This window comes from Vanellus vanellus, assembly GCF_965231255.1.
Source record: "Vanellus vanellus genome assembly, chromosome: 16".
Taxonomy (NCBI): Eukaryota; Metazoa; Chordata; class Aves; order Charadriiformes; family Charadriidae; genus Vanellus; species Vanellus vanellus.
The window spans coordinates 12,977,841-13,001,699 of record NC_138921.1 but is presented as its reverse complement, the minus strand read 5'-3'; the positions used below and the strand labels follow the sequence as shown (position 1 = coordinate 13,001,699).

The following is a 23,859-nucleotide window of genomic DNA, read 5'->3' as shown; positions in this document are numbered from 1 at the left end:
TTTCTCTTTTTTTAAAAAATGTGCTTCCTTTTTTTGTAGTCATGAAACTGGTCTACCAGGACAGAAACCAAAGGCAAATGGACCATTCTGTGTCCCTTGTTTTCCCATGCTGGTCAGATGCTGTCCTGTTGGGATGTGCTGCAGGGTACCAGCTAACCACTGCCAAAACACGGGCGTGGGAAGGTGCACCATGTAGACAAGAGACAAGATGAGGTCTAAGTGGGTGAAAGGTTTCGCCCAGACCCACCTTCAATGCTGGCAGATAAGGTATCACGGGCTGATAAGCCTCGGCTGATCCTCCCCTCCATCATATCGTAGGTCCTCTTGGTTCCTGTGGTCTCATGCGAAGCTCCTGAGCTCCTGCTGTCTTCTTTGGGACATTGAGAAGCAGCAACTGCACCTGGGGAAGGGAACACCGAGAAGCACCATGAGGAGCACGAAAAGGCAGCACCGGCCAAGGGAGGGTGTTTACTGCTGTTTGCACGCGTCACTGAAAGGTCAGATCCCATCCCGGCATCAGCCACCGCTCAGCAACGCCAGAAACATCGCACGAGGTTGGCTTCCAAGAAATTCAGCTGGTGTTTTCTCCCCTCCCTGTCTGCCTCGGACTCCAGACCTCTGCCTCCCGCTCGGGTAGGAGCATCCACCCTGTTGTGTCCCGCTCCCTCCCTCCCCGGTGGGGGTCAGATGTAGGCAGCGGGACAGCCCGGAGCCAGCGCGGCGCTGGTGTGAGCAGCTGCGGTTCCACTGAACTTGGCCCTGTGGGTCTGGGGATTTTTATTATTACTTTTTTTTCCCCTGTTTGTTTTGATTTTTGCTAGACACCTACTGTTCGGGATCTTGGCCAGCCTTAACATTCGCCGAGACACTCCCTGGGTGAGAAAATCAGGAAAAAAAAGAGGGCAGAGGCAAAGCTGAGAACGATTCCTTTGAAACAGCAGTGAGTGCGCACAAGAACTGTGAGAGACGGCGAAAAGTCCCACGCAGGACTGATGGGGGACGTACCAGAGTGACGGGAGGCCACCGACCACCTCCTTGTCTGAACCCGGAGCGGATTCTGCTGCAAATCAACAGCGGACGACTGTCCCGAGCTACAGCCCCCATCCCTCTGCCAGCGCAGCCCGGCCCGTGCCAGGCGGCATCGCGCCTGCCGGGGGCAATGGGCATCCGTGGGGTGCGGCGAGCGGTGAATTTGGCAGGCAGTTTCTGATCCAGCCAAATGCCTCGTGTTTATCTAACGAGCTCCGAGTGGGAATGTTGGCTTGGAAAGATAAACGCCTCTGCCCATGGTCCCTGACCTGGCCGCCCCTGCCAAGGATTGCCGGTGCCCTAATCCTCCTCTTCATGGGCGGAGAAGGTGGTTATACAATTAGAGAAAACGGAGGAGAAGTTAAAAACATTCATTCCATCGCAGACAATCGGGAACAAAAGTCCTCCTCGGCAAAACCAGTAATTAATAAAATGGGATTATTACAACTTCACACCCACTATCGGTTTCCACAGTCAGCACCCACTCAATCCAGACAGGGTCTGGGGCTGCGTGTGGGGAAACAAGAAGGGGATCTCTCCCCGAGCCTTCGCTTCAGATTCATTTCACAGGCGAAATCCGGGGGGGATGTTCCGAATCAGCCAAGCACCTTGCGGCAGACGTGGGGCGATGTGCCTGCACCCCGTCAGCAGGGCACATCTGCTGCCGACAGCCCTTCTGCAGAAGGGGACGTGGTCCCGGGCACCCTTTGTACCACCGGGAAGCAGGGGGAAGGGCGTGAGGGAGAAGAGAGGCTAAACAGAAAGAAAATCACTCCAAACCCACGTCCCTTGCCTTGCAGAAGCCATCAGCAATCATATGCAGAATGAGAATAACCAATCTAGCACAATTCAGCTCGCACATGCTACAGGATCTCGTCTCATTACAGCTCTTTTATTTTAAGCACCCTCATGACACTAAAGAATTTGCAATTTTTTTTCTGCTTGCCAAAATTCATAATCACCCACAATTTCAGATTTCTTATTTAATTTTTTTTTTTTTTTTTTTAACTCTTCCGCTCCGGGCCGCGAAGCCTCCGCGGGTTGTCCGGGGGGAAGGAGGCAGGCAGCAGGGCTGGCTCGGCTGCCGAAGCCGGCGAGGTTACTCAGGATGTGAGAAATGCTATCGGGCATGTAAAAGGCTGCCGCGGAGAGGAAGGAATTAATTCCTCATCCGCATCCACAGGGGGTAGGACGAGAGGCGATGGGCTCAGGCTGCAGCCGGGGAGACGCGCTGACACCGATGGGCACGTGCAACGGGGAAGAGTCTGGTCTGCAGGTCTCCTCTGGTGCCCGGAGCGGGATCCCAGCTCTGGGCGCAGACAGCTCTCGCTGCCCGGGAGTCTTCCGCATCTCTTTCCCGTCGGCAATGTTTCTGAGATCAACCTCATTCCACTCCAAGCCCAGGCAAGGGGGATTAAAATAGCTTCTTGCACAAACAAGTCCTGAAATGCTTCCTGTGTCCTCCCTGGTCCGAGCCCTGCCAACCGTCCCAAAGGGCGCCCAGGCACAGGTCTCCGGTGGTGACACTTCTTAGCTGGGCGAGAGTTGACAGCAAGCGTGGGCAGGCGTGGGACGAGCCGGTTTCCACGCGGCGGGCGGGAGGCACGGCGCAGAGCCCTGTCCTGAAAGGTCCCTGCGGTCCCAGGGCACACGCAGAGGTGGCATCAGCCGAAGCTTGCGAGTTGTCACCTGTGGCCTGACCCGAACCCTCTGCCTCCAGCCTCAGACGAAACAACCCGCCTGCGACGAATCCGGCCGCCTGCACTTGTGGGCAAGAGGAAAGGGACTTCTCCTGGACACCCTCCACCCGCAGGACTGAGGAGAGGGCCTGGGCTGCCAGGCAGGCTAAGAGGGACGCTCTGGCCGGGTGGGGACGCAGCGGGTTCAGGCGACACAGCAGCTGATCAGAGATCGCGGCTGAGGTGGGCGAGCGCAGCTGAGGTTAGGACCGGCTCCTTAGTCATCTCCAAATTCAACCGAGAAGGGAGGTGACACACGAGGACGGCCATCCCCACGCACGCCAGAGCACTCGCCAGTATTTTACCCCACAAGGACGCGGGGCCGCGAGGCCACGGTGTCTGTAACTCATCTCTTCCCGACCTCGGCTGCGGGCGAGGAAGAGCCCGGCTCCGTGCCAGAGACGCTCGGCCCAGCGCACGTCGAACAGCACGCGCAGAGGAGCTGTTTCCAGCTTCACTGGAGAGGAACATCTGCTTATCTCTAACAGGAGCCACCGGGGCTCGCAGAGCAGCTTTGATGGCCAGCGCTGCGATGGGCTGAGCAGGCGCGGAGCAGGCAGGAGCAGCTGGTGACCGCAGGCTGATGCTGTTAACGCAGCGAGGCACCGCCGGCATTGACCGAGGAAGCGCGTTACCATGCAGCGGGGCCGCGAGCTGCGACACAGCTTTCAGGTCTCTCCAGAGCCCTCTCGGCAGCAGCTCGGCTGCTCGCCCGGCTTTGCTTTCCCGTACTCCCTTTGCACTGCTCCCCGGCCGGGCAAGGTCAGCCCGGTTAACAAGTGACACCGTCTGCGGCGGCGGCAGGTCTCGCATCCCAGACGGGGCTCCGGGCAGGTCCCTTGGGGTCCTCAGAGCTTCTGGGTGACAGCAGCGGTGACAGGCCAATGCACCCCGGCTCCTTGTGGGATGTGGGAATGGCTTCACCCCCTCCAATAGCTACAGATGCTGTAGCAAAGCTCACCGGAGACCGAGGCCTGGTGCTGCCAGGCCCAGGAGCCTTCCTGCAGGACACCCCCATGCTGGAAAAGCTGCACAGTGCCCGAGATGCTGCCAATAGGAATCTGATGTCCGAATAAACCTTTATGCCAAACTGCCTAACTTGCCTCCATCTTGCATGTTCTTGAGTCCCACCTCGACCCAAGAGCTTGGGGACGCTCTCATAGCATTTTTGGACAGTCCCCTCCTGCACAGGGGTGATAGGGATGAAGGCAATACCTTCCCATCTGGTCCTCTCCTCTTCCCTGCTCCTCAAACCCAACCAAAACGAGAGACCCTGTCCACGGCCACGGCCCCATCGTGACCCTGCCCACTGGCAAAGCTGCCTCCGAGGCAAGATCACCGCTCGGGACGGAGGGAAACCCAGCCGGGCTGTAGGCAGGTGGGGCGGGAAGGGAGAGAAATGATGCGGGAAGCAAAGATGCGAGGCCGACCTGTTGCACTTCGTCAGCCTTTCCTCAAATAGCTCCCGACTCCCAGCCCCAGCGGCACAAAGCCCCAGCGCCTGCCCTAAAAAGGCAGAGGAGTACGACTTACCCTCGTAGGACAGCACGTGGCCTTTCTTCCCTTCGTAGATGACATGTCCTTTGGGCATGGCATCCTCTCTCGCCTTCTCTGCTCTGCTGGGGCTGTCTTCTCCGATTATCCTGGTAATGGTTCCTTTGTACAGCACTTCTGCCGGGGTGCCCTTGGAAAGCCACCAAGATCCATATTTAACAGTGTCACAAGCAATTAAGCGAGCGCGCGCACAGGGACAGGCTGTTCCCCGCGGGAGGCTGAGTGGAGGGAGAGCGCGGCCCGGCCTCCGCTTCCTGGCGCAGCCAACAGCGAGGGACTTGCAGCTTAATTATTGATGAGGACGATAACGAGGAGCGGTAAAAAGGTACGTGATCTGTGCGAGGCTGCTGGGAAGAGGTGGGGGGTGAGGACAGCGCAGATCTCCAAAATAGCCACTCTATGGCCCCACGTGTTTTGGAGTAAGCGACCCAGCTCATCCCCACCCCGCGGGTTTGGGGGGACAGGGCTGGGGACACCTCGGTGGTGGCAGGGACTGCTTGAGCATTAGCTTTTCCCTGCAGCGTTGTTTTCCCAGCTTGGTACAGGAGCCATGGAGATGTCCTGCACATCTGCCGGCAGCACGCGTGACCTTCGGAGAGGCGGCAGGCGTCAACAAGACCGCTCCTGCAGCAGGTCAGGGAGCGAAGCCCGCCATTTAGCTCTCCAACAGAAACAGGATCGGGCTCCTTACACAACCTGGTGTGAACCGAAACCTCTCTTTCCCCGGAGGCACACGGTTCACAGCCACCTGCCCCTCTCCAAATCCCCTTCAAAACCGGCAGAGCTGGATGTCCCTGAAGGCATCGCTGGTGACTGACGCACTCTGCCATCGCAACCTGTTGGTGCTGACCAGGAACAGCCACCGTGGGGTGACAGTCTCCCGCCCCATCGCAGGGAAGGCACAGCGATGGCTGTCAGAGCAAAGCTCTTGACTGACACCCGCTACTCCGCTGGTTCAACCCCACCAGCTCCCACGCTCCTGGGAAGCCTTGGGGAAGCAATGCCCCAGCCAGCTTTGCTGGTGCTGCCAGGTTGTACCATTTCCCCACCCCAGCTTGGAGACGCCCCTGCTCTGTACCGAGCCCCCTGACCACCAGCAGTCCCCAAAACCCCGCCGCAGCTGCTGGGATGTACCGGCGTGGTGGTTCAAGGCTCTGACTGTTCACCCTCGCAGTACAGCCGGTACTGGCTTTCCCCGCCGCCTCTCCCAGCCCCAGGTAAGTCATCTTCCTTCCGCGGACGTGCTCAGAGGGGATTTGAAAGCAAGTGATGACAGATGGCTTCAGAGCAGAGAGCATATATTCAAGATCTGCCTTCTGCGAACCGGATGACTAATTCGAGATCAAATATCAGCTCTGGTACCCGGAGCTGCTGCCGGAATGGGGGGCTCCTTCTCCCCAGCGGGAGCAGAGGGATGCAGGCTGCTGGGCCAGCAGGAAAGGCAGGTAACGCCCTGGGACGGGGCTTGGGACCTTATTCCCAAGCCAAACAAAGCAATCTAGATGGATGTAAAACAGCGTCTCAGCAAGTTCTGCTCATCTTCTGATCTCTGGCACATGGTACGCTAGAGCCTTCGTGCCCACCCATTGCTGCTGCAGGGACACGGGAGGGGATGGAGCATGGCTTATTTACAGCCCTCAAGCATCTGCTCCCGGCAGCTGCTGGGCACAGGGCACCACGCAAAATAAGCCTTTGCTCCGGGCCAGGATTCAGGTCCAGGTCCCCAGGGCCAAAGGGAACACGGTCACCCTCCTTGAAGGAAGCAGGCAAAAAATCTGAGCGCGAGTGGCTTTAAATATCTGAATGATGGCCAGATAAAATCCCCACGGGAAACAGATTTTTTTTTTTTTTTTTAATGCTCTCCGCTCTGTTACCAGATGAGCAATAACTCACGCTGCAAAAAACTATCGCCCGCTTGCCAGCTGCTCTTCTGAAGATGGATGGTGGAGATTAAGGCCAAAGTATCTTCCTGCTCGAGAGAGCCTTGGGGCAGGACCCCCAGCACAGCACGCTCAGCCCTGGCAGGAGACCTCGCTACCTTACATGCAACTGGCGGCCCCCCCCCCTCCACCCGACGGGGCCTTCCACCCGTCTTCTCCTTTTCTCCGCTCCGCTTTCTTGCACTGGCAAGATTATTTTCCCAGAGCCATTTAAAGCTGCTTTCGCCTCTGTTCCTGACAGCTATGAAAAGCAAAGGGGGGGGGGGTTTAGATGTGCTGTCAAGGCTCTGCATCGCTGCTTTTCGAGCTCTGCTCTTCTGCAGGCTCGGCTCACGGGACAGGGCTCGTGCCAACGCCAGCGCAGGCTGTTTGCAAAGGCTCTGGCCGCAGACGTCTCCGAGGGGCTCCGTGGGACAGGAGCATCGCACAGACCCGCGCTGCTCAGCCCCGTGCCGCACCCTCAGTGCGCCCCGCAACCCCCCAGTCCCCGCGTCCAGCACCCAGGAAGAGAAAACCCACTGAAGATGAGGGACCTACGTGTGTGATGGACCCTCGGTAGGTGATGGGTGACTCCGGAGGGGGTCTGGACGTGGGCGTTCCCTTGGTGATGCTCCCTCCTGAGGCAGAGCCGAGGGAAGTACCTGCAGGACACAAAGCCAGTGAGCTGGGGCTTGGATTTGCTGTTCGGCACGAAACCTGCGGGGCTGAAACTACTGACTCAGCGCAGGATTGGACCCAATCCCTAGCAAGTGGAGGCACCGGAGGGAAAGTCCTCCAAGAGAGGTCAGTGTTAAATCCCACGCCTTGCAGAGCCCTTCCCACCCCATCCCCCGAGGGACCCAGCCTGAGAGGTGGAAAAAATGGGTATTTTGAGGCTATCAGCTCCCTGCTGCCTTCATGGAGAGGGCAGGCAGCTCTACGGGCCCTGGGAGAAAGCACAGCCTGTCTCAGCCTCTCCTGATGCGCTCAGAGCAGATCTCCGGCGAGATGCAGCTCGGGGTGGTTTGAGTTCATTTGCTTATTATCTGTGCCGGGTCGGAGCCAGCTCACTGCGCTTGTGCATCCGACTGCCTTAGCTGGGGGGTTTCACGAACCGGAATTTGCACTTAAAAGCAGCACCTTCGCATTTATTTTTTTCTGCCGAGGTAATGGGAAAAGAAACACGGGAGGGCTAGATTGAAACCAAGTGTGGTCCCTGCCCAGTGGCAGCAGCAACAGTGAAGAGCCTGAAAACCAGTTAATGGCATTTAAACAGGTCTTGCTTTGTCTTAACCAACAGATTTTGGGGTGTCCCTCAAACACAAAACCTCTACCAGGATCAACGCCCGAGGCCCTGATTTGGGGAGACGGCTAGAAACATTGAGACACTGTACAGAGCTATCCGCCTCCCTGGGGAAAAGGGGCAGAGAGACCCCTTCAGCTGAGCACAACCCCAGAAATCAATCCCGAAATCACCGGGCAGCCGCAGCCAACGGGGCGTTTGCCGGGCTTGGCAATGCCAGCGTCCCTCCCCTCCTGCAGCCGGGGCACGCGCCTCCCGCCCCCAGCTCCTCACCCCGCAGGATGGAGCCCTCCTGGGATGGCTGCAGAACCAGACTTTCCGGCTGGCTGGCCTGGCTTCTAGGAGAAAGTTGTTCCTGCTTTACTCCAGGAAAAGGCACTGGAAAACATTAACCACGTATCAGCGTAGGCGCAGGGCACGGGGCCGCAGCCCGCGGCCGCTGGAGGCTTTCATCTCTGCCAGCCCCGCGTTGGCACCTCCTCGGCGCCTTGGCCGTCCCCCACCGCTTTGGGATGGCCTTCGCCACGGCTGCGGCAGTCGGCAGAACACACGACCGCCGGCGAGCAAAGCCAGATCGTTGTTCTCGCTCTGGGAGAGGCACCGCTGGGGGCTGCCCACACCGGGAACGGGGCTGGCATTGAAAACCCAGTGCTGGTTTATAACAGGACCCACGCACGTGGGGAAATAGGGTCCGGCTTCCCCCTCCCCAGACTCAGTCCTGCTCCAACCCCTCCTGCCGTTAAGAAAGGCTTCCAAATCTGCAGACTAAACACTTTCTTTGTTCACTTCAGGCCATTTACTCTTTATCCTGCCGGTCTGGGAGCGGCAATATATTTCCTTCCTTCGATCACAGTATTAGCCGCCGGAGGGTATTTATAGGCTGGGATGCGTCCCTGACCGAGCTGCTGCTTTCCTATACCCCACAAATTTAGCTCCCTGTGTCTCTGCTCTCCCCATGAACTAATCCTTTCATCCTCTCAGCAGGTGTCTCTGCTCTCCCTTGCCGTGTCCTGTGCTCCTCCTTTCCCCTACGTCACCAACAAGCTTGTTCCCCGCTGCTCTTGGAGCACCTCAGAAGTCACTCGCCTCCCAGTTCCTTACCCAGTTTCTTGGGATCCATGGTCAGCGGCAGGCCCATGGTGATGGAGCCGACGGGGACCTTGGCGTGCTCGGAGCTGTAGGGCGTGTGGAGCTGGATGGGCATGCCCTGCGGTGCGAGAGGAGAGGTCAGGAGCGGCTGCCGCTCCCTGCGGAGCATCCCCGGCTCCTCACACCCGATATCCTACCTGGGAAATGGATCCGATGGGTCTCTCCAGCACAGAGGGGTGCTTGGTGGAGGAGATGAGGGGAGGCGGGTTGGAGATGCTCGCTAGTCTCTGCAGCCCCGAGCGAGAGCTCTCATGCAGGTTTAGCGGGATGGGGTGTCCTGTAGGAGAAACACAAGTGTTAGCAAGACCGAGGGAAGGCAGAGTGGCTGCAGCTATGGGAGAGGAAAGGAGGAACCGGCCGGCGGTGAGCCTGCACTAAGATCCAAATCACACGGTCATTTTGGAAAGGACTGGAATAGTTTAAATTATTGCCTTGTCCCCTCTGCAGCCAGAGGATGTGCTGTGCCCGACTTGTCTGCCCTCCAGCTGGAGAGGGAGAGCGCAGCGAGGGCTAAAACCTGCCTGACTTTGCAAGAAAGCAGCATAGGGAGCGCCCACCCTGTTCTGTGACAAATCACATCCCTTAACCTGCCCCGGCCAGAGCTGGGGGACCCGCCTGGCCACCCTCAGAACGCTGCATGAGCCGCCGGGGAGCTCCATGCCGGGCCAAAGCAAGGTGTTAGCAGGTTTCTGCCGAACTGTCTCTCTTACCCCCCCAAAAGCTGCACTGATTTAAGAGCACAACTCGCGATACTCGCTGCAACCACAGCCTCTGTCCGCAGCCCCAGGTAAGGATGGAGGACACGTGCCACGCAGCCGGTGGCTTTTACTTGCCTGGTGGGTTATACTGAAACAAGTGGGGCTCCGCCTGGGGAGAGGTTTTGATCACATCCCGGGAGTAGGACAGGACAGGGGGCCAGCACGAGGCAGCTGTCGGCTCCGCGCTCAGCTTCTGAGCCTCTGCGATGGAGGAGAAATGCACGGACTTTTCTGCGAGGGAAACAGAAAGCAACCAGCTTGCTGAGCGGTCCCTGCGGGCACCGGCAGGGACGCCAGAGCCAGCTGCCGGTGTGGGGAAGTTCAATCCGAGCTGGTCATGAGATAAGGCTGAATTCCCTATCCAAAATAAAAATAAAAAGCTGCGATTTGACAGCATTTACTTTACATAGATGCGGGGAGGACGGATGTCCATGTTGGTGACTCGCTGCCAGCTGGGACCTCCATGGACATCCCACCCCACCCAGGAGAGATGGCACTCGGTGCGCAGCCAGAGCAGCGACTAACCCCAGCAGCCCGTCACTGGGACGAGCGCAGGGTCCAGCTCCTCACCCTCACCAGGGCTTGGCCACGTGCAGACCGCTCCTGGGCAGACGTTGCCTGTGCCCACGACTCTGCATCAGCCACCATGGCAGGGCTGGGGGGATCACTGGTGATCCTGCCAAACCCTTCACTGAGGTTAAAGCCAAGAGGCATCAACGTTGGCGATCCCTCTGGCACGCGGGGGACATCCAGTAGGCACCAGCTCGCTGATGACAACACGGTCTGTGGTGGGTAGACAGGCAGGGGGCGCCCGGGGAGCCCCAGGCCACTGCCAGGGACCACTGCGCACCGGCACGCCGGGAACAAGGTCATCCCCACATCACACTGCAACGCGAAAGCTCAGCTGCTCTTCAAGGACGGCTGCCAGCTACAAACCGTTTGCAGGCTGTGGGAAGTGGCCAGAAATAACGGCATCAGCTTCTTGGACGGCAAGGGAATAACGTGCAGTGCCTGAAGTGACCAGATGTTCTCCAAACACCTGGGACAACCGCGCTGTACGAGACCCTCAAAGGCAAATGAAGATCAGGGATGATCTTTGCGGGGTGACCTGACGTCTCTGCGGGGAGTGGGGCGGCTTTCTGGTCCTCTGCAAGGCACCGGGGCTGGGGGCAGGAAACCTTCCTCCCAATTATCTGGCTCGGGGTGTACTGGATGCCAGGCTGGGCTCACCCTGGCTTTCAAAAGGCTGATCGGAGGCCAAGAAGTGCCTGATGATGGAGGAGCCGTGCTGGGGGCGCCTGAACCCTGCCATGCTCTGCGGGGTGCGGGGGAAAAGAGAGGCTTCATCTGCATCAGCTCCATCCCAAGTACATCCTCAGGCTTTGCAGAGCAGATGAGACAGCCTTTTCCGGATGGATTGCAGGCAGGTTTGGTAGGATTCGCTTGTAATCGATAAACACTTGATTTTGCACTGCCCTTCTTCCCCAGACCCACCTGCATAACGTCCGCATTGACCAGAAATTAGAAACTGCGCAGTAAACAATAGCAATCACAAATGAACCCAGACTTCAACCATCAATTTTTGATAAAAATAGATGCCTGAATCCTGCTAAGACTAATAATAGGGCAAGTAGATTATCAGAGGCCCAATTTAATGAGGCTTTACCGCATTATCATTATTAATGCTCAGTGTACTCAGAAGCTGGGAGATTATTCTTGTCCCCGTCAGTGAGAGAAGAAATCCATTATGGGCACACAGAGGTGTCCAGGCACACACACCTCCGCAGCCTGGCGGGGCCGGACCTCCGCTGCGGCCTCTGCTCTCCCCACGCTGCATCCCAGAGAGGATCCCTTCATCCCGCCAGCACGGGGGAACCCAGGCACATCCTCCAGACCGACGGAGAGTCCCTGGCACGTCCCCACTCCCTGATTTTCTCCCCTCCAGCTCAGCCCCGCTCGACTCCGCTCACGCGGGGGCGACCGGCGCTGGGATGTCCCAGCTGAAGATCCTCTCTGACGCCGAGGCACTGTCATCAAGGCTACGCGCACCCTGGATGGCTCTCGGAGAGCCCTGTCCTCCTCCCCTCCCCGCGGGAGCCGTCCCCTCCCCTGCGTGCTTCTCCAGCCTGTGAAATGCGGCCAGTTCCTAATTGCCCCCGCATTAGAGGGTGGCTATAACTCAGCCAGCTTTTGATAAAATAGCACTTATGTGGGGAAGACAGAGTTCCTATTACCGTTTATCAAGCCCCTGGAATGGGAGCGAAGGAGTCAGAGTTTATATGATCCGTCATCCAAATTAATGCTCTTGGCTCCCCATCGCCTACAAAGGCCAAATGAAACACAACTAAATCAACACAAAACATACCGCTGGCTTTCAAACCCGCCGAGCGATAACCAAAGATATGCCCGACGGCGCGTCGGCAATGGGGAAAGGGATCCGTCTACCTGTCGGGGAGATCCAGGCAGGGCTGCCTGCCTCTGCCTGGCCCCGCGATTAGCAGCTCGTCTTGGAAGGCAGAGGAGGAGAGGGCAGCGCTCAGGAAGGCACGGCTCTCGCTGGCCGCCCTCCAAGCCCATACGGCCCCAGCCAGCGCCTGCGAGGCAGCCAACGCCTCGGCCAGGATGTGTGCAAGACTCAGCTTTGAAGCGGATCCAGAGCGGTGTGAAGGATGTCGATCTCCGGAGCGGTTGCAAGAGTTCAAGCTCCCTTATCAAGCAGGGGAGGAACGGGAGTACCTGCTCCGGCGGAGCCGGGCCCTTGCTAGGAGGCGGCACGCACGGGGCTGCTCTCCCGAAGGCTTTGCAGGCTCTGCCGGACTCTCCCGTTTAACGCGGAGCCCATGTAGAGGTGGTGCGGCAACGCGATGCCTGCGGTCTGGACGCCTGCCACTTCACTGGGATGCCTCGGAGAGCAGGGGAGGGAAGGGACGTAGGCAGATTTGCCAGGACTATCTGGCTATCTCCCCTCTGACCCCTGATCCACAGCTGGGATGTCCTCCAAGAGGCAGAGCCAGCGCTAAGCAGCTGCCCAAATCCACAGCCACGCTGAAATCAGGGCTTTGGGGACTCGATTTCTCCCCTCGAGGTGACTCTCATCACAAACCTGCTAGTTTTCAAATGGGAGATGCATTCCCACCACGAATAGAGCAGACCAGCCTATGGTTCCTTAGGGAGCATGTCAGCCCAGAGCCACACTGGTACCCAGCATGCGTGCACAGCTACGCAGGGTGCGTAGCAGCAGCCCAAGACCTGCTGAAATGTTTGCAGGGGTGGGCATAATTAGTTTCATTAACACGGAAGATTCAGAACGGTACAGAGGTGTGAGAGGAGAGAATAAAGTCCTTCATATCATTTGTGCTTTGCAGAGAACAAAGCCATAAAAAAATCCACCTGGGTGCCAGATCCTTGCATTTAATAATGGTGCCAACCGGTCGCAGAATGGCACAGTCAATCTCCAACCCCTAAACCCTGTCTTGTACCTAACACGCATAAATCTGCCTCACCTCCTCATCCTCCTGCGGCCAGGAGGAAGCTGGCGCTGCAGCACTGGGATGGCGGCGACGCAGAGCTCTGGGCTGGAGCACTGGCCGTGCCACCCAGCTCACCAGGAACAGAGCTCTGCAAGACCAGATCCGTACAGGATTACGGTGCAGGAGGAGATCAAACCCGATGACCCGCCGGAGCAGGTGAGAGCCGGAGGGGAACTGTTCCGCCTGGGCAGCAAACACGAGCGCAGCAGGACGAGATCAGCTGGAGGTGGGACTTCATGGGTGACAACACCGTGACTCAGGGGAACTCCCCTTCTTTCAAGGTGAGCAGTCACCTTCCTTGCTTATATGCAAAACATTCTGGAGGTGTGATGCACACATGGCGCTATTGATTGTTTAAAAAAAAAAAAATCTGGCCAAGAGCCAGCAACCAACTCTTCTTGCAAGCGCACTGTTCCATCCAGAAGGACGTGACAGCTTGAAGAATAAATACCTGGGCCTGGACACTGCAGAGCAAGCTGCTAAGATCCTGGCTGCCGGAGGCTGACCTAGCGCAGCAATTTTCCAGCAAAGATCACAGCCCAGGTCCAGTGCAGATCTGCCTCACCAGCATAGTCTCGCCCGCCTTCCATCTCCATGCATAAGCAGGTAATTTTCGCAGCTGCACCCATCCCCGTGCAGGATCCAGCACCGGGGGACGTCGCACCCACCCGGCCCGGCTTCCCCACGCCTCTCATCGCGCCACTGGCGACAGCATCTCATCTTCACACACAACCGAACCGCAGGCTGGCTACGAGGGGCAGGGACGCAGGCTCTCAACTGGAACACACTCTGACTCTCAGATTAAAAACACATTTAGAGGATGGTCTCATCAGGACTTCCCGTCTCTCCTTAACCTCGATCCCCAGGTGCTCAAGCTAATAACGCTTCAGATGCTCTACGGTGGGAAAACTCTGAATTGCTCATTAGGCAGCCAAACCACATCAGAGCTATTCCGGGGAGAAAGCACTGGGAATCTTTACAGGAACCTTTGGACTCCGAGTCACGGTATTAGCATTGATTTTAAATGAAATAATGGTCCCCGCTGAGCATTAAAAGCATTCTTTATAGAAAGCCAGCAAGGTAGAAAAGAGCCATTGTACCCGGAGCCCTGGCATGCCTCCAGGCCCCTTTGCTCTCAAGTGAATGGCAGAGACGCTAATAAAGGCAATCTTCACCTCCTCAGCGCTCGACACCGGCCCGGTGTTTGCTGTAGGCTCAATGAGACATGATGTACTGTCTAATGAACATGGGAAATTAGCCATGCCTCTCTGGTCCTGCTTCAAGATGCTATTAAAGAGCTTTCAAGGGTTGAAGCAAGCTTCCACCTCGGAGGAGGAAAGCTGCCGGCTGCGTACAGCTGCACACACCGGGCACTTCTGTGCGGATAAACGTGCACCAACACGTGCACCCCCCTACCTTCCTTGTCACCAACAGCGGGGCTCCGGCTCTTTCCCCTGGGACTGCTGCTCGGCTGCTGCTGCTCCTTCTCAGCCTGCTGTTGCTGGGCCTGCGATAGCTTGCTCGGGGGCATGTCCTCGCGGGCAGACTCGTGGGCTTTTGTGATCTGCTGCTGGTAGAGAGCCAAGGCATGGGGAGGCACCTGAGGCTTCACGCTTCCACTCTGCAATATCCCCTCCGAGAAACCTTCGGAAATCTGCAAAGCAATAAGAATTGGTGACATTCGCCGCGTGCTGTTGACATCCATAACAGTCTTGGAGACATTGAGGTGTTATGAGAAGCACCTGCCCCGCACTATCACTGCAAGTCCTACCAGCCCAAACAGGGCTCCAAAGCTCACCAGCCACAGGAGACTAAAGAAGTCCACAACAAAGAGTATCAGTTCTGTGCTGGTGGCACTATAGGAGAGCCTCAGACTTTTAAAACCTCTAATCTATAGTTAAGTGCTTGTAGCTTTTGCCAGAAGCTACATTATGGCCACCACATCTTAAGCTGTCACATGGGAAACTGGAAGAGCATCAGGGACAGGTCCTCCCTAAGTACTCAAAACCCAAACGTGGGGATTTCCTCCCTGCCCCCCCTGCGCTGCTGCTCCTCTGGTGTTGACCCTGGCAAATATCAGGGTGCTTTTTGCCACAGCCCAAGCCACTGCACCAGGAGGAACCATCAGCCTTGGAGAATACATGTTTTTTCAGTACACAGCTACTGGCTAGCCAAAAAGGGGGACCAAGCAAAGCTTCTGGGCGAGGAAGAGCATGGATGCTTCTTACATGGTAGCTTTCAAGAACGTAAGATGAAGAGAGGTGCAAGGCCGGGAAGATGCACGCTCGCTTTTTAAAGCAACGGGAGGCAGCAGTCATGTGGTAACAAGAAGCTTTTTCTGTCCAGACCTCCCACTACTTTCTGATAAAGGAGCTCAAGGGACATCCAACTGTTGCTGGCAGAGTGGCTCCTGCAGCTGGGAACACGCTGCACACAGAGAGCACCTCACCTGCCGCGGGGCTCCCACCGCCCTGGCATGGCCCTCTGCAGACCACGAGCTTGGCCATCCATAGGGATTTAAGCACACCCTCGCAAACCCGTCGCATTCCACGCAGGGGACGCAGCCCGATGGAAGAGCACGCATAAGGCAGACATGGCCACCGCGCTCCCAGTCCCGTCCGTCTCTGGTGGGGTACTCACGATGGGAGGGATGGCAGCAGCACGCTGCTTCAGCTGCTTCAGGTCCAGCGGCTTCTGCGGCGAGGAGTTGAGCCTGGCGTCACTGGTGGTGTTGAGCAGGCTGGGCCGGGGGGACAGCAACCTGGACACAAAACACGCACGTCAACCGGGCAATGCTATGGACAAGCTCCACGTCCCATCGCTCCCCCACGCCCTGCACCCCTCTGTTTTACGCTGCTGAGCCTAGAGGACATCCTCTTCATCAGGGAGGAGCACGTTGGCCCACTGTTTGCTGTTAGGATTCGAGGCTCTTGACCGCATCATGCGCTTGGGCTTCCAGCCCTGCAAGCTGCTGCCCTGGCCCCAAACCTGTTTAGATGGCAACTACCGCTCCAAAGATCTCAACATCCACCATGAGGACGTCTGTCTGACAGGAGGTTGCTCAGCAGGAAAATCTGCCCCGCTGCCCAAAGCACGGGGGACCGGCAGCCGCTGGGGAGCTGTCTCAGCCTTGCCCTTGGTGGGCTGTAGGTGTCCCCGGGTCGTTTTGGTCTACGAGGGCCGGCACAGAGAGGAACGCAACCCGGCCCAGCAACGCCCAGCTAGCAACTGGGGCACCTTCAGCATGGGATGATGAGGCCGAAGGGAGGCAAAGAGCGGGATGGGATTCAAATCCTGCTTGCCAGAGAAGACAACCCTTGCAGGGCTCTGCGCTCAAACAAGACCATTACGTGCAGCTCAACAGGCTCTCCAGCCCTCTTCCCCTCATCCCCTGCGCTGTTTCTAGCAAATCTGCTGTTGTCCAGAATAAACCAGAGGGAGAACTGGAGCCCAGTGCCAGAGTCGGGAGTTACAGAGCAGGGTGACCAGTTCCGATTTCATTTGGGCATCAGATCGCTCTCCGGAGCTCACACGTGGTGCTCGCCCGGCGCTCAGGATCGGCCTCGTGCTCCTCTTCAAGGACTGCCTTTTATCAAGGTGCTAAAGCCTGGGCGAGGAACCACGTGCACGTGGCTGGAGCGCTCGGATCACTTGAAAGACGAGAGGCTGGATTTGGATGGGATTTGGTGTTCAGCCCAGCGGCTGTGCAGCCGTTGTGCACCGTTTCTCTTCCCCTTGGCTGTTTGAGCCGCCTGGTAGATACTCAGGCAGCCGCACCGAGCTCCCGCGCACGCAGTGCGAGGTGGCCATCTCCGTGGTGCCACCAAAACGGGATGGGGATGGAGGCGTGCGAAGCCCATGGGTCAAACCCTCAGCGTGTCCAGTTCCTGAGCTCGTGCCGAGACCCCGGGGACCACGTCTCTCCAGGCCACCTCCCCTCTCTCTCCCTCCCCGCTCCCATTTGTTGAAGCCAGTTCATAGCTTTCAAGCTTTACAGCTTGATTTGTTTATTTTAGCTGTTATTTCACTGCTCTTTTCAGCCTATAAATTTCAAGGTCATTCCACGCTCACCCTTGGATGAATAAACAAGCGTGGCGGGGCCATGTGCGGGGAATAAACTCATCGCGGTGCTGGGACCGCCCCAGCCCCTCGCTCTGCGCGGTGCCTGGCAGCGGAGGGGAAGGGGACCCACCTCCGGACTGGGACCAGGGTGCTCCCGTTAGGCACCCAGGGGAGATCAGGCGAGGGAGGGACAGCAAATCCGAGCTGCCCCCCAAATAATCGCAATGATGTCTGCCCCCGAGGCCGCGTGGGTGTTGTGGAGCCGTGCTGTGGGGGACACGGGGCTCCCGGCAGGCTGCAGCGCCCCAAGGGCTGCTGAGAGACGTGGCTGGGGACAAGGGCACCCAGCACTGGCTCCCGAAACCTTTGTGCCATGCCGAGCCGCAGCACTGCTCCTCTCGGGGACGGCCCGAGCTCACAGCACGCTCCGCAGCCCCGGCCCCACGCCCCCGGCGCTTTGGGCTCTGATTTTGCCCCAAAGAAGCCAATCTTTTTTTAAATTCTTTTTTAAAAAGGGCGATTTTTTTTCCGGGCAGGCCTCATCTGGGAGGCAGGGCAGCCAGCACAGGCTGCCAGCACCACGCCGGCTCTGCTCCCGGTGCCGGCAAAGAGCTCCTCTTCTGCCACTTCACCCGACGCCGGCGCTGCCAGGCCGGTAACATGGCACCTCGGCGCCGAGACGCGTTCTGGTGCTCACCGCGAGGTGACCGACCCGGCAGTGCTGACCCCGCTCCATGCCTCTGTCACACCACCAGTGGCACGGGACACATCTCAGCACCCGCGGTTGTGCTCAGCACCGCTCTCCTCCCCAGCAGCGACGCTTGCAGAACACGTAGCTAAAGAGCTCGATTTTCCAGAGACCGGCAAAGCTCGACCAGCAAGCGGAGTCCTGCCAGCCCCGGCAGAGCAAACGCCCCAGCAGCCGCCCCGTGCACTCGTGGCGCTGGCAGAGAGGCGTTTAAGCACCCTTAAGGTCCCTTCAAGCACACTTAAGATCCTCAGGTTTCCTAACACCCTCCGGGATCCTGACGCTTAGCAAGCCAGAGTCAGTATTAAATTCATCAATATACAAATCGCACAATTTGTAACATCCCTCCCAGCAGATCTTGCACCGGACACGGCTGTCTGCTGGGTGCTGTGCTCTGGAAGGCACCGGCTGGACCACCCTCAGCATCTCCTGTCCAACTCGTGCTAACTTGCGGTCTCCCAAACCCAACCACCAGTCCCTAAACAGGGGTGATGGTGTTGGGAGGGACGGGAAAAGGATTTGAGCAGGAAGGGGTCAACAGACACACAGGTGAGCCTCAGCGGCGTGGAAATGTCCCCTCCCAGTCATGAAGCTTTGGGGGTGACCAGGACACCACATTCCCCAAACCCCTTCTGCCATGGAGACAGGGAAGAGTTTCGTTGCCGGATGAGCCAACACGCTGATACGTGACTCAGCCAAACGCAACTCCTCGCACGCGCAACGGTGGTACAAAGGTGATGGCTACCAGATTTCCCCAATGGGCTCCTCCAAGCCAGGGCCACGGCACCAACGTGGCGCTGGCCCGGCACAGCTCTCACACCTACGGCTGAGCCAGCGGCCGGGACGCGCAGCGCAGGGGTGACTCGGTGCAATGCTCACGGGCAGGCGGCTCCCCTCTGCGCTGCAGGTCTGCAGCGGGTGACCGCGCGTGGCCTCCTTCGTGCGTCCCCATCTGGCGTGACCTCCCACTGAACCGCAGTACTGGCAGTGCTAGCAGCAGCCCTCTTGCAGCGCACGCTGCGTGGAACCACAGACAATTAGCCGCCTTCTTCAGCTTTGATGAGTTAAGGCTGCGACTCCTTATCCCGGACTTGCTTTCGCTAGTGAGGACCCGGGCAAGGCTGTGCCTACGGCTCACGCCAAGCCCGCACCCCTTCCCTCTCGCCGCGGGGACACCCCAGCCACCCTCCGTCCCCTCCTGGGAGATGCTGCAGACAGCTCGGTGCTTTCACAAGCGCAGGGAAGCGCACCCACGCCCCGCCGGCGCTGGGTGGGTGGGCGGGCGAGCATCGGGTGATGCGGTGACGGGGCGGCTCACGCGGCATCTCAGCTGCCTCGTCCTGCTCATCGCAAGTCACGCTGCAGCAGCGGGGCTGCGGTAACTGCCTGCGAGCGAGCGGCCCTTGGCCGGTGGGAAACGCCAGGGAGCAAAGGTACAGCAGGGATGGGCACAGAGTCCACGCCGGGAGCACAACGGTGCCGAAACCTCCGATCTGGCTGCAGACCGATCCCGTGGGTGCTCCCGGGCTGGGCAGTACCAGCCGCCGGCACCGGCTGCAGCCTTCCTGTGCCAGCAGCCTCTGCTATCCCCCGCGCTTCACCACCGCACCGGATAAGAGGAGTGGCCGGGGAGCTGCGGGAGCCCTGTTTAATGTTTAATATTCCTGGAAGCTGGTAACTGTTTGACAAGCAAGATAGGCGCTGACTCAGCAAGGAGATGGGGATGAAAAAGTTGTTCCCAAGACGACTTGCTCCTTCGCTGCTGGGAAGTCGGTACAAGCCGCTGCTCTCCTGTTTTCGGTTGGGTTAATGTTAAACTCGAGGAGCGCAGCCCCGCTGGCCTCGCTCTCCCTTGCTGGGAGGTTTTCTCCCATCTGGGAAAGAGGAGAGGGTGGGGAGGGGTGGTGCTGGACTCCATCCACTGCCGGAGAGGAGCACGGCAGCCAAGAGGCCTCAGCCCCGCCACGGGGCCGGGGGCCAACAGCATCCGCACCACCCCTCGGCATCGTCAGCGCCGCTTCCAGCTGCTCGGCAGGGAGAGAGGCTGCTCCCCCCGGGGCGGCTGGGCCGCGCACAGGATGCTCCCGCATGAGCAGCGCTCAACCCACTGGCTCCGGCATCCATCACGGGGAAAGTGCGGAGGCCGTCAGGGGTGGTGGAGATGCACGATGGCTCCCTACTGCCTCGTCCCACTCCTTTGCTTGGTTGGTTTTTTAAATAGCCCCATCCAGAGCGCTGCATACAGCCCGCCCGGCCCGGCAGCACCCGTTTCGCTGCCAAACTGCCCCCATGGGAGGCATGTGGGATGCGGGATGCTTGATGCCAGCCTCCCATCCCAGCCCAGCTCCAAAGTGGGGAGCGGTGGAGGGACTGCCAACCCTATGTGCGATGGCAGGGCAGACTCAGAGGTCCCTCCTGACCCAGGAGCCAGCGTGGACGGAAGCAGGAGCCATTAGGATCAGCACTACGAAGATGCATGTATTCATATATATTCTTTAAAAACACAGAAACCCCTGTCCCATTTGTGAGGCTCGTGGGTGGGGAGGGCTCTATGGGAAGAGCTGGGAGGGCAGCAGGACATTTCTGCTCCAAAGAGGCTAGCGTTTGCCCTCCCCGTCCTAAGAGCCACCCACAAAGGGTCAGAGGCACCCTTGGCCAGGTGAAGGGCTCAGGACCACAGCAGCTCAGGTGAAGACCTGGTGGTGTTGCCGCAGGAAAGCCCACACAGCCCACACCATCCACTCCTTTTACAGCCAGAACAGATAATTCACCCCTACAGATCCAGGCAGCATCTCCGCCGAGGGAGCAACTCACCACTGGGAACATGTCCCTGACATGACTTCTCTCCTGCCAGCACCAACTCAGACAGAAATCGCTCCCGACCCCAGATGCTGCCAAATCACCCTGCACCTCTGCACAATCCCACGTCCCCAAGGGCACGTCCCGCTCCATTGCATCACCCAGATGGGCTGCGGCCAGCAGACGCAGCGGCTCTGCACCCAACACCTGCCCGCGGCCATTGCCCAGTAGCACCCGTATGTTGGGACATCGCACTGCCCGTTGTGTCATGGTCCCTCTGCAAGCGATGGCCAAAGGGTCACGACCATGTGGGGACACAGCCGGGCACGTCCCTTTGCCTGATGGAGCGCCTGAGCGGCGATATTCCTAAGAAGGAGCTCATGAGAACACACATGGGCACTGTGGCACGCAACAGAAATGCTCGTATGGCCCTCGGGCCGCGCACTTCCACACCTCTCTCCCCGCTCCTACCTGCTCTTGTCCACAGCATCCTGCTCATCCATCTCGTCTGCACTGCAGGTCGCGCTGGAGTCACTGTCAGGGTTCACCCCGGGGCCTTTACTGCCTTTATGACTCTCCTTCTTCTCAGCCTTGGGCGTCCCCTCCGTCCCCGCTGTCCCTCCGCTGCTGACGCCACTTTCTGCCTTCTTGTCATTCCCTTTGTCCTTCTCCTGGCTGTCTTCGCTCTCCTCCTTCTTCACCTCGCTCTTGCAGGGCTCTTCGCTCACCTTCTCCTCCGGCTCTTCCGTTTTCACCACGTCCACCACGAGGTCCTCCTGCACCTTCTCCTCGCTGCTGGGCGGCTCGGGAGCTGCCTCCGGCGGAGGGCTGGTGGCAGGAACGGGGTTGGCAGGGGGAGCAGTGGGAGCGTCAGGGGGTGTTGGAGCCTCTTCCAACTTGACTGCTGGTTCTGCGCTGGAGTCACCTCCTGGCCCGGGTGGTGCCTTGGCCCCGGTTTCGCCTCCTTCTTTGGCTTCGGGCCTCGGCGAGGGAATGCTCTCGGTGTCGGAGCTGTTATTTACTGCAGCTGAGAGAAGGGAAGAAATAAAAATAAGGATCAGCCCGAGATTCTCGCTTCCCATATCGCTGCCTCCGCCCCCTCCCATGGGAGGAGAACGCCCTCGTTCCTCCGAGGGGGAGATGATCCTGGGGCTGGGAGAGCTGCGCCGGGATCCCCGGATCCAGCGCCTACTAAGCAAAGGGATGCTCTGGGGACCTCTGCTTGCCCAGCACGACGTCTGTTGTTAACCCCCACCCAAAGGCAAAACCACACGCCCAAAAGCCTGGAGACCAAGCAACTGGGAAGCTGGATTGCAAGGGAAAACCCTGGCTGCTGGTTGGATCTGCGGGACAGAACCTGCTCCCTCCTCACCCTCTCACCCATGGCTCCGGATCAGCTCCGCTCCCCCGGGGCCGGGCACCTCGCTGGCACCCCACTCACTGACTTACGTCGCCCGTGTCCCTGGCTCTGCCGCCCCCGGGGCAGCTGGGGACCATCCCAAAACACCGCGCGTGTTTGTTGTTATTGAAGCCGCCAGTGGCAGAAGAAAGGAGGTCAGGGTCAGCGAAAGCAAAGCGCTGGCAGTGCTGCGGGACAGGTTAATTATTACATGGAAAGGATCATTCTCAAATCTGCCACCAACGGCTTGAAGTAAGCTGAAAGCACAAGCATCCAGGCACCGCCGCAGATGGAGGTGCTGCCGAGAGGTTGTTTCTATGGCTGGGGAGAGGATCGTTCCCTCCAAGCCTTTGCCAGACAAACATGTCCAGAGCCAGAAGCACCAGGAGGCTTCCACGGTCCCATCTCAGCACGTCCCCGCTGGGCAGGGCTCTCATGCTCATGCCCGAAGGCTTTCTCCTGTGCATCCCTTGACTTCTCTCTCTCCGTAGCAGCATGGACAGCTTTCAAACACTGGCAAGACAAGTGGCACAGAGGAACTGTGTCCCAAGAGCTGTACGTTGGAGCTCAGCCATCCTTCCTTGTTGCTAAAATGTGCCACGCTCATCAGGAATCTCAGCCTTCTCCAACCTTTACTTGCAGTCAAGCAATGAGGTGTCCCGTCCCCCACCCCGACAGCACGTTTGGCCAAACCCTCCCTGACTGCCACTTGGTGCTACCCTGAATGCCACCCCAAGATATCCAACAGTGGCTCGTCCCAGGCTCAGCCAAGCTCTAGGCTCTAGCGCACCCCCTCCGGATGCTCAAACTGTGGTCTACACCGTAACCCCCATGTCAAGTCCTCCCCCTTTCCCCGGCTGGCCGCATGGCCCCCTGACCCCAAGCTATTGCCAGAGCATCCCCAAATGTCACCCTGGAGCCAGCGGCCATCTCGTGCGTAATACCATCCCGGCACTTCTGTGCCTGTGAGATTTCATCCCTCCTGCTCATACCTTTTCTCAGCTCCGTAGCCCACCCCAGCAGCAGAACAAGAGACGAGGCTTGGAGCGTAAAGCTCAAGAGCATGTCAAGAGATCCATCTCTAATCTCAAAACTACATTGTTTCCTCTCAGGCACTCTTACAAAGAGCAATAACTACCTTTTACTTTGCGCCTCTGAGTCACATATCACCTCGCGCAAAGATTTACCTGGAATCTGCCTTGTAATGAGTCACTTGCAACGATGATTTGAAAAGATTTCCCATTTCGAGTCCCATTAGCCTGGGTGCTAAGGCCAGGAACCAGCGTGGTGCCAGCAGTGATGGTTAAGTTATTAAATTACTTTGACAAAAGTCAAATGGGGCTATTGTTGGAAAATTATGCACATTTTCTCCAAACTCGCTGCCGTGCTTTCTAAGCGATAAATAGCTGAAAATTGTCACTTTCAAGTTGTTTCCTTTCTTTGGTATGGCTGGGAGGGAGGAAAATGCTGCCTTAAAAGGGAAAGGAGGAGGAAAAGACCCGCCAAGGTCCACCAGCCTCGCCAGTGGGAGACCGCGGCTTCCCCTGCCTTTGCTGGCAGCACGCGCTCCACTGCCCGGGGCAGCAGCATCAGTGATGCCCTGACGGGATGGGGATGGGCACGCGCAAACCTTTGAGGGTTATCCCTCCTTGAGCCCATGGCAGCGGCTATCTAACCCTGCTGAGCACGCAGGGACCCCCCTTTGGGCGAAAACACCATGAAATGTGGTTTACAAGAGCGCATAATCACGCCGGGCTCCGGTAAGCAGGGTGCTCTGGGGAGCGTGCGCTGATGGAAGTTGGAAACCAAAGGGCTCGCTCTCCTCCAGGGAGAGGAGAAGCTGCTGGGACCGCTCCAAGTTCCTTTACGT

At 58.4% G+C, this 23,859-nt stretch overlaps 1 protein-coding gene across 1 annotated transcript in view; it reads right to left on the bottom strand.

The window, feature by feature from the left end:
- NCOR2 (nuclear receptor corepressor 2) overlaps nt 1-23,859 on the bottom strand; it is a 258,054-nt gene that overhangs the window by 22,354 nt on the left and 211,841 nt on the right. The window contains exons 20-29 of the mRNA XM_082491424.1: nt 21,062-21,617; nt 15,622-15,742; nt 14,398-14,635; nt 9,527-9,682; nt 8,831-8,970; nt 8,646-8,751; nt 7,818-7,922; nt 6,800-6,903; nt 4,302-4,452; nt 248-400 (exon numbers count right to left, since the gene is read on the bottom strand). Coding sequence (XP_082347550.1) covers nt 248-400; nt 4,302-4,452; nt 6,800-6,903; nt 7,818-7,922; nt 8,646-8,751; nt 8,831-8,970; nt 9,527-9,682; nt 14,398-14,635; nt 15,622-15,742; nt 21,062-21,617 — 1,830 coding nt within the window. The remainder of the gene's footprint in view (nt 1-247; nt 401-4,301; nt 4,453-6,799; nt 6,904-7,817; nt 7,923-8,645; nt 8,752-8,830; nt 8,971-9,526; nt 9,683-14,397; nt 14,636-15,621; nt 15,743-21,061; nt 21,618-23,859) is intronic.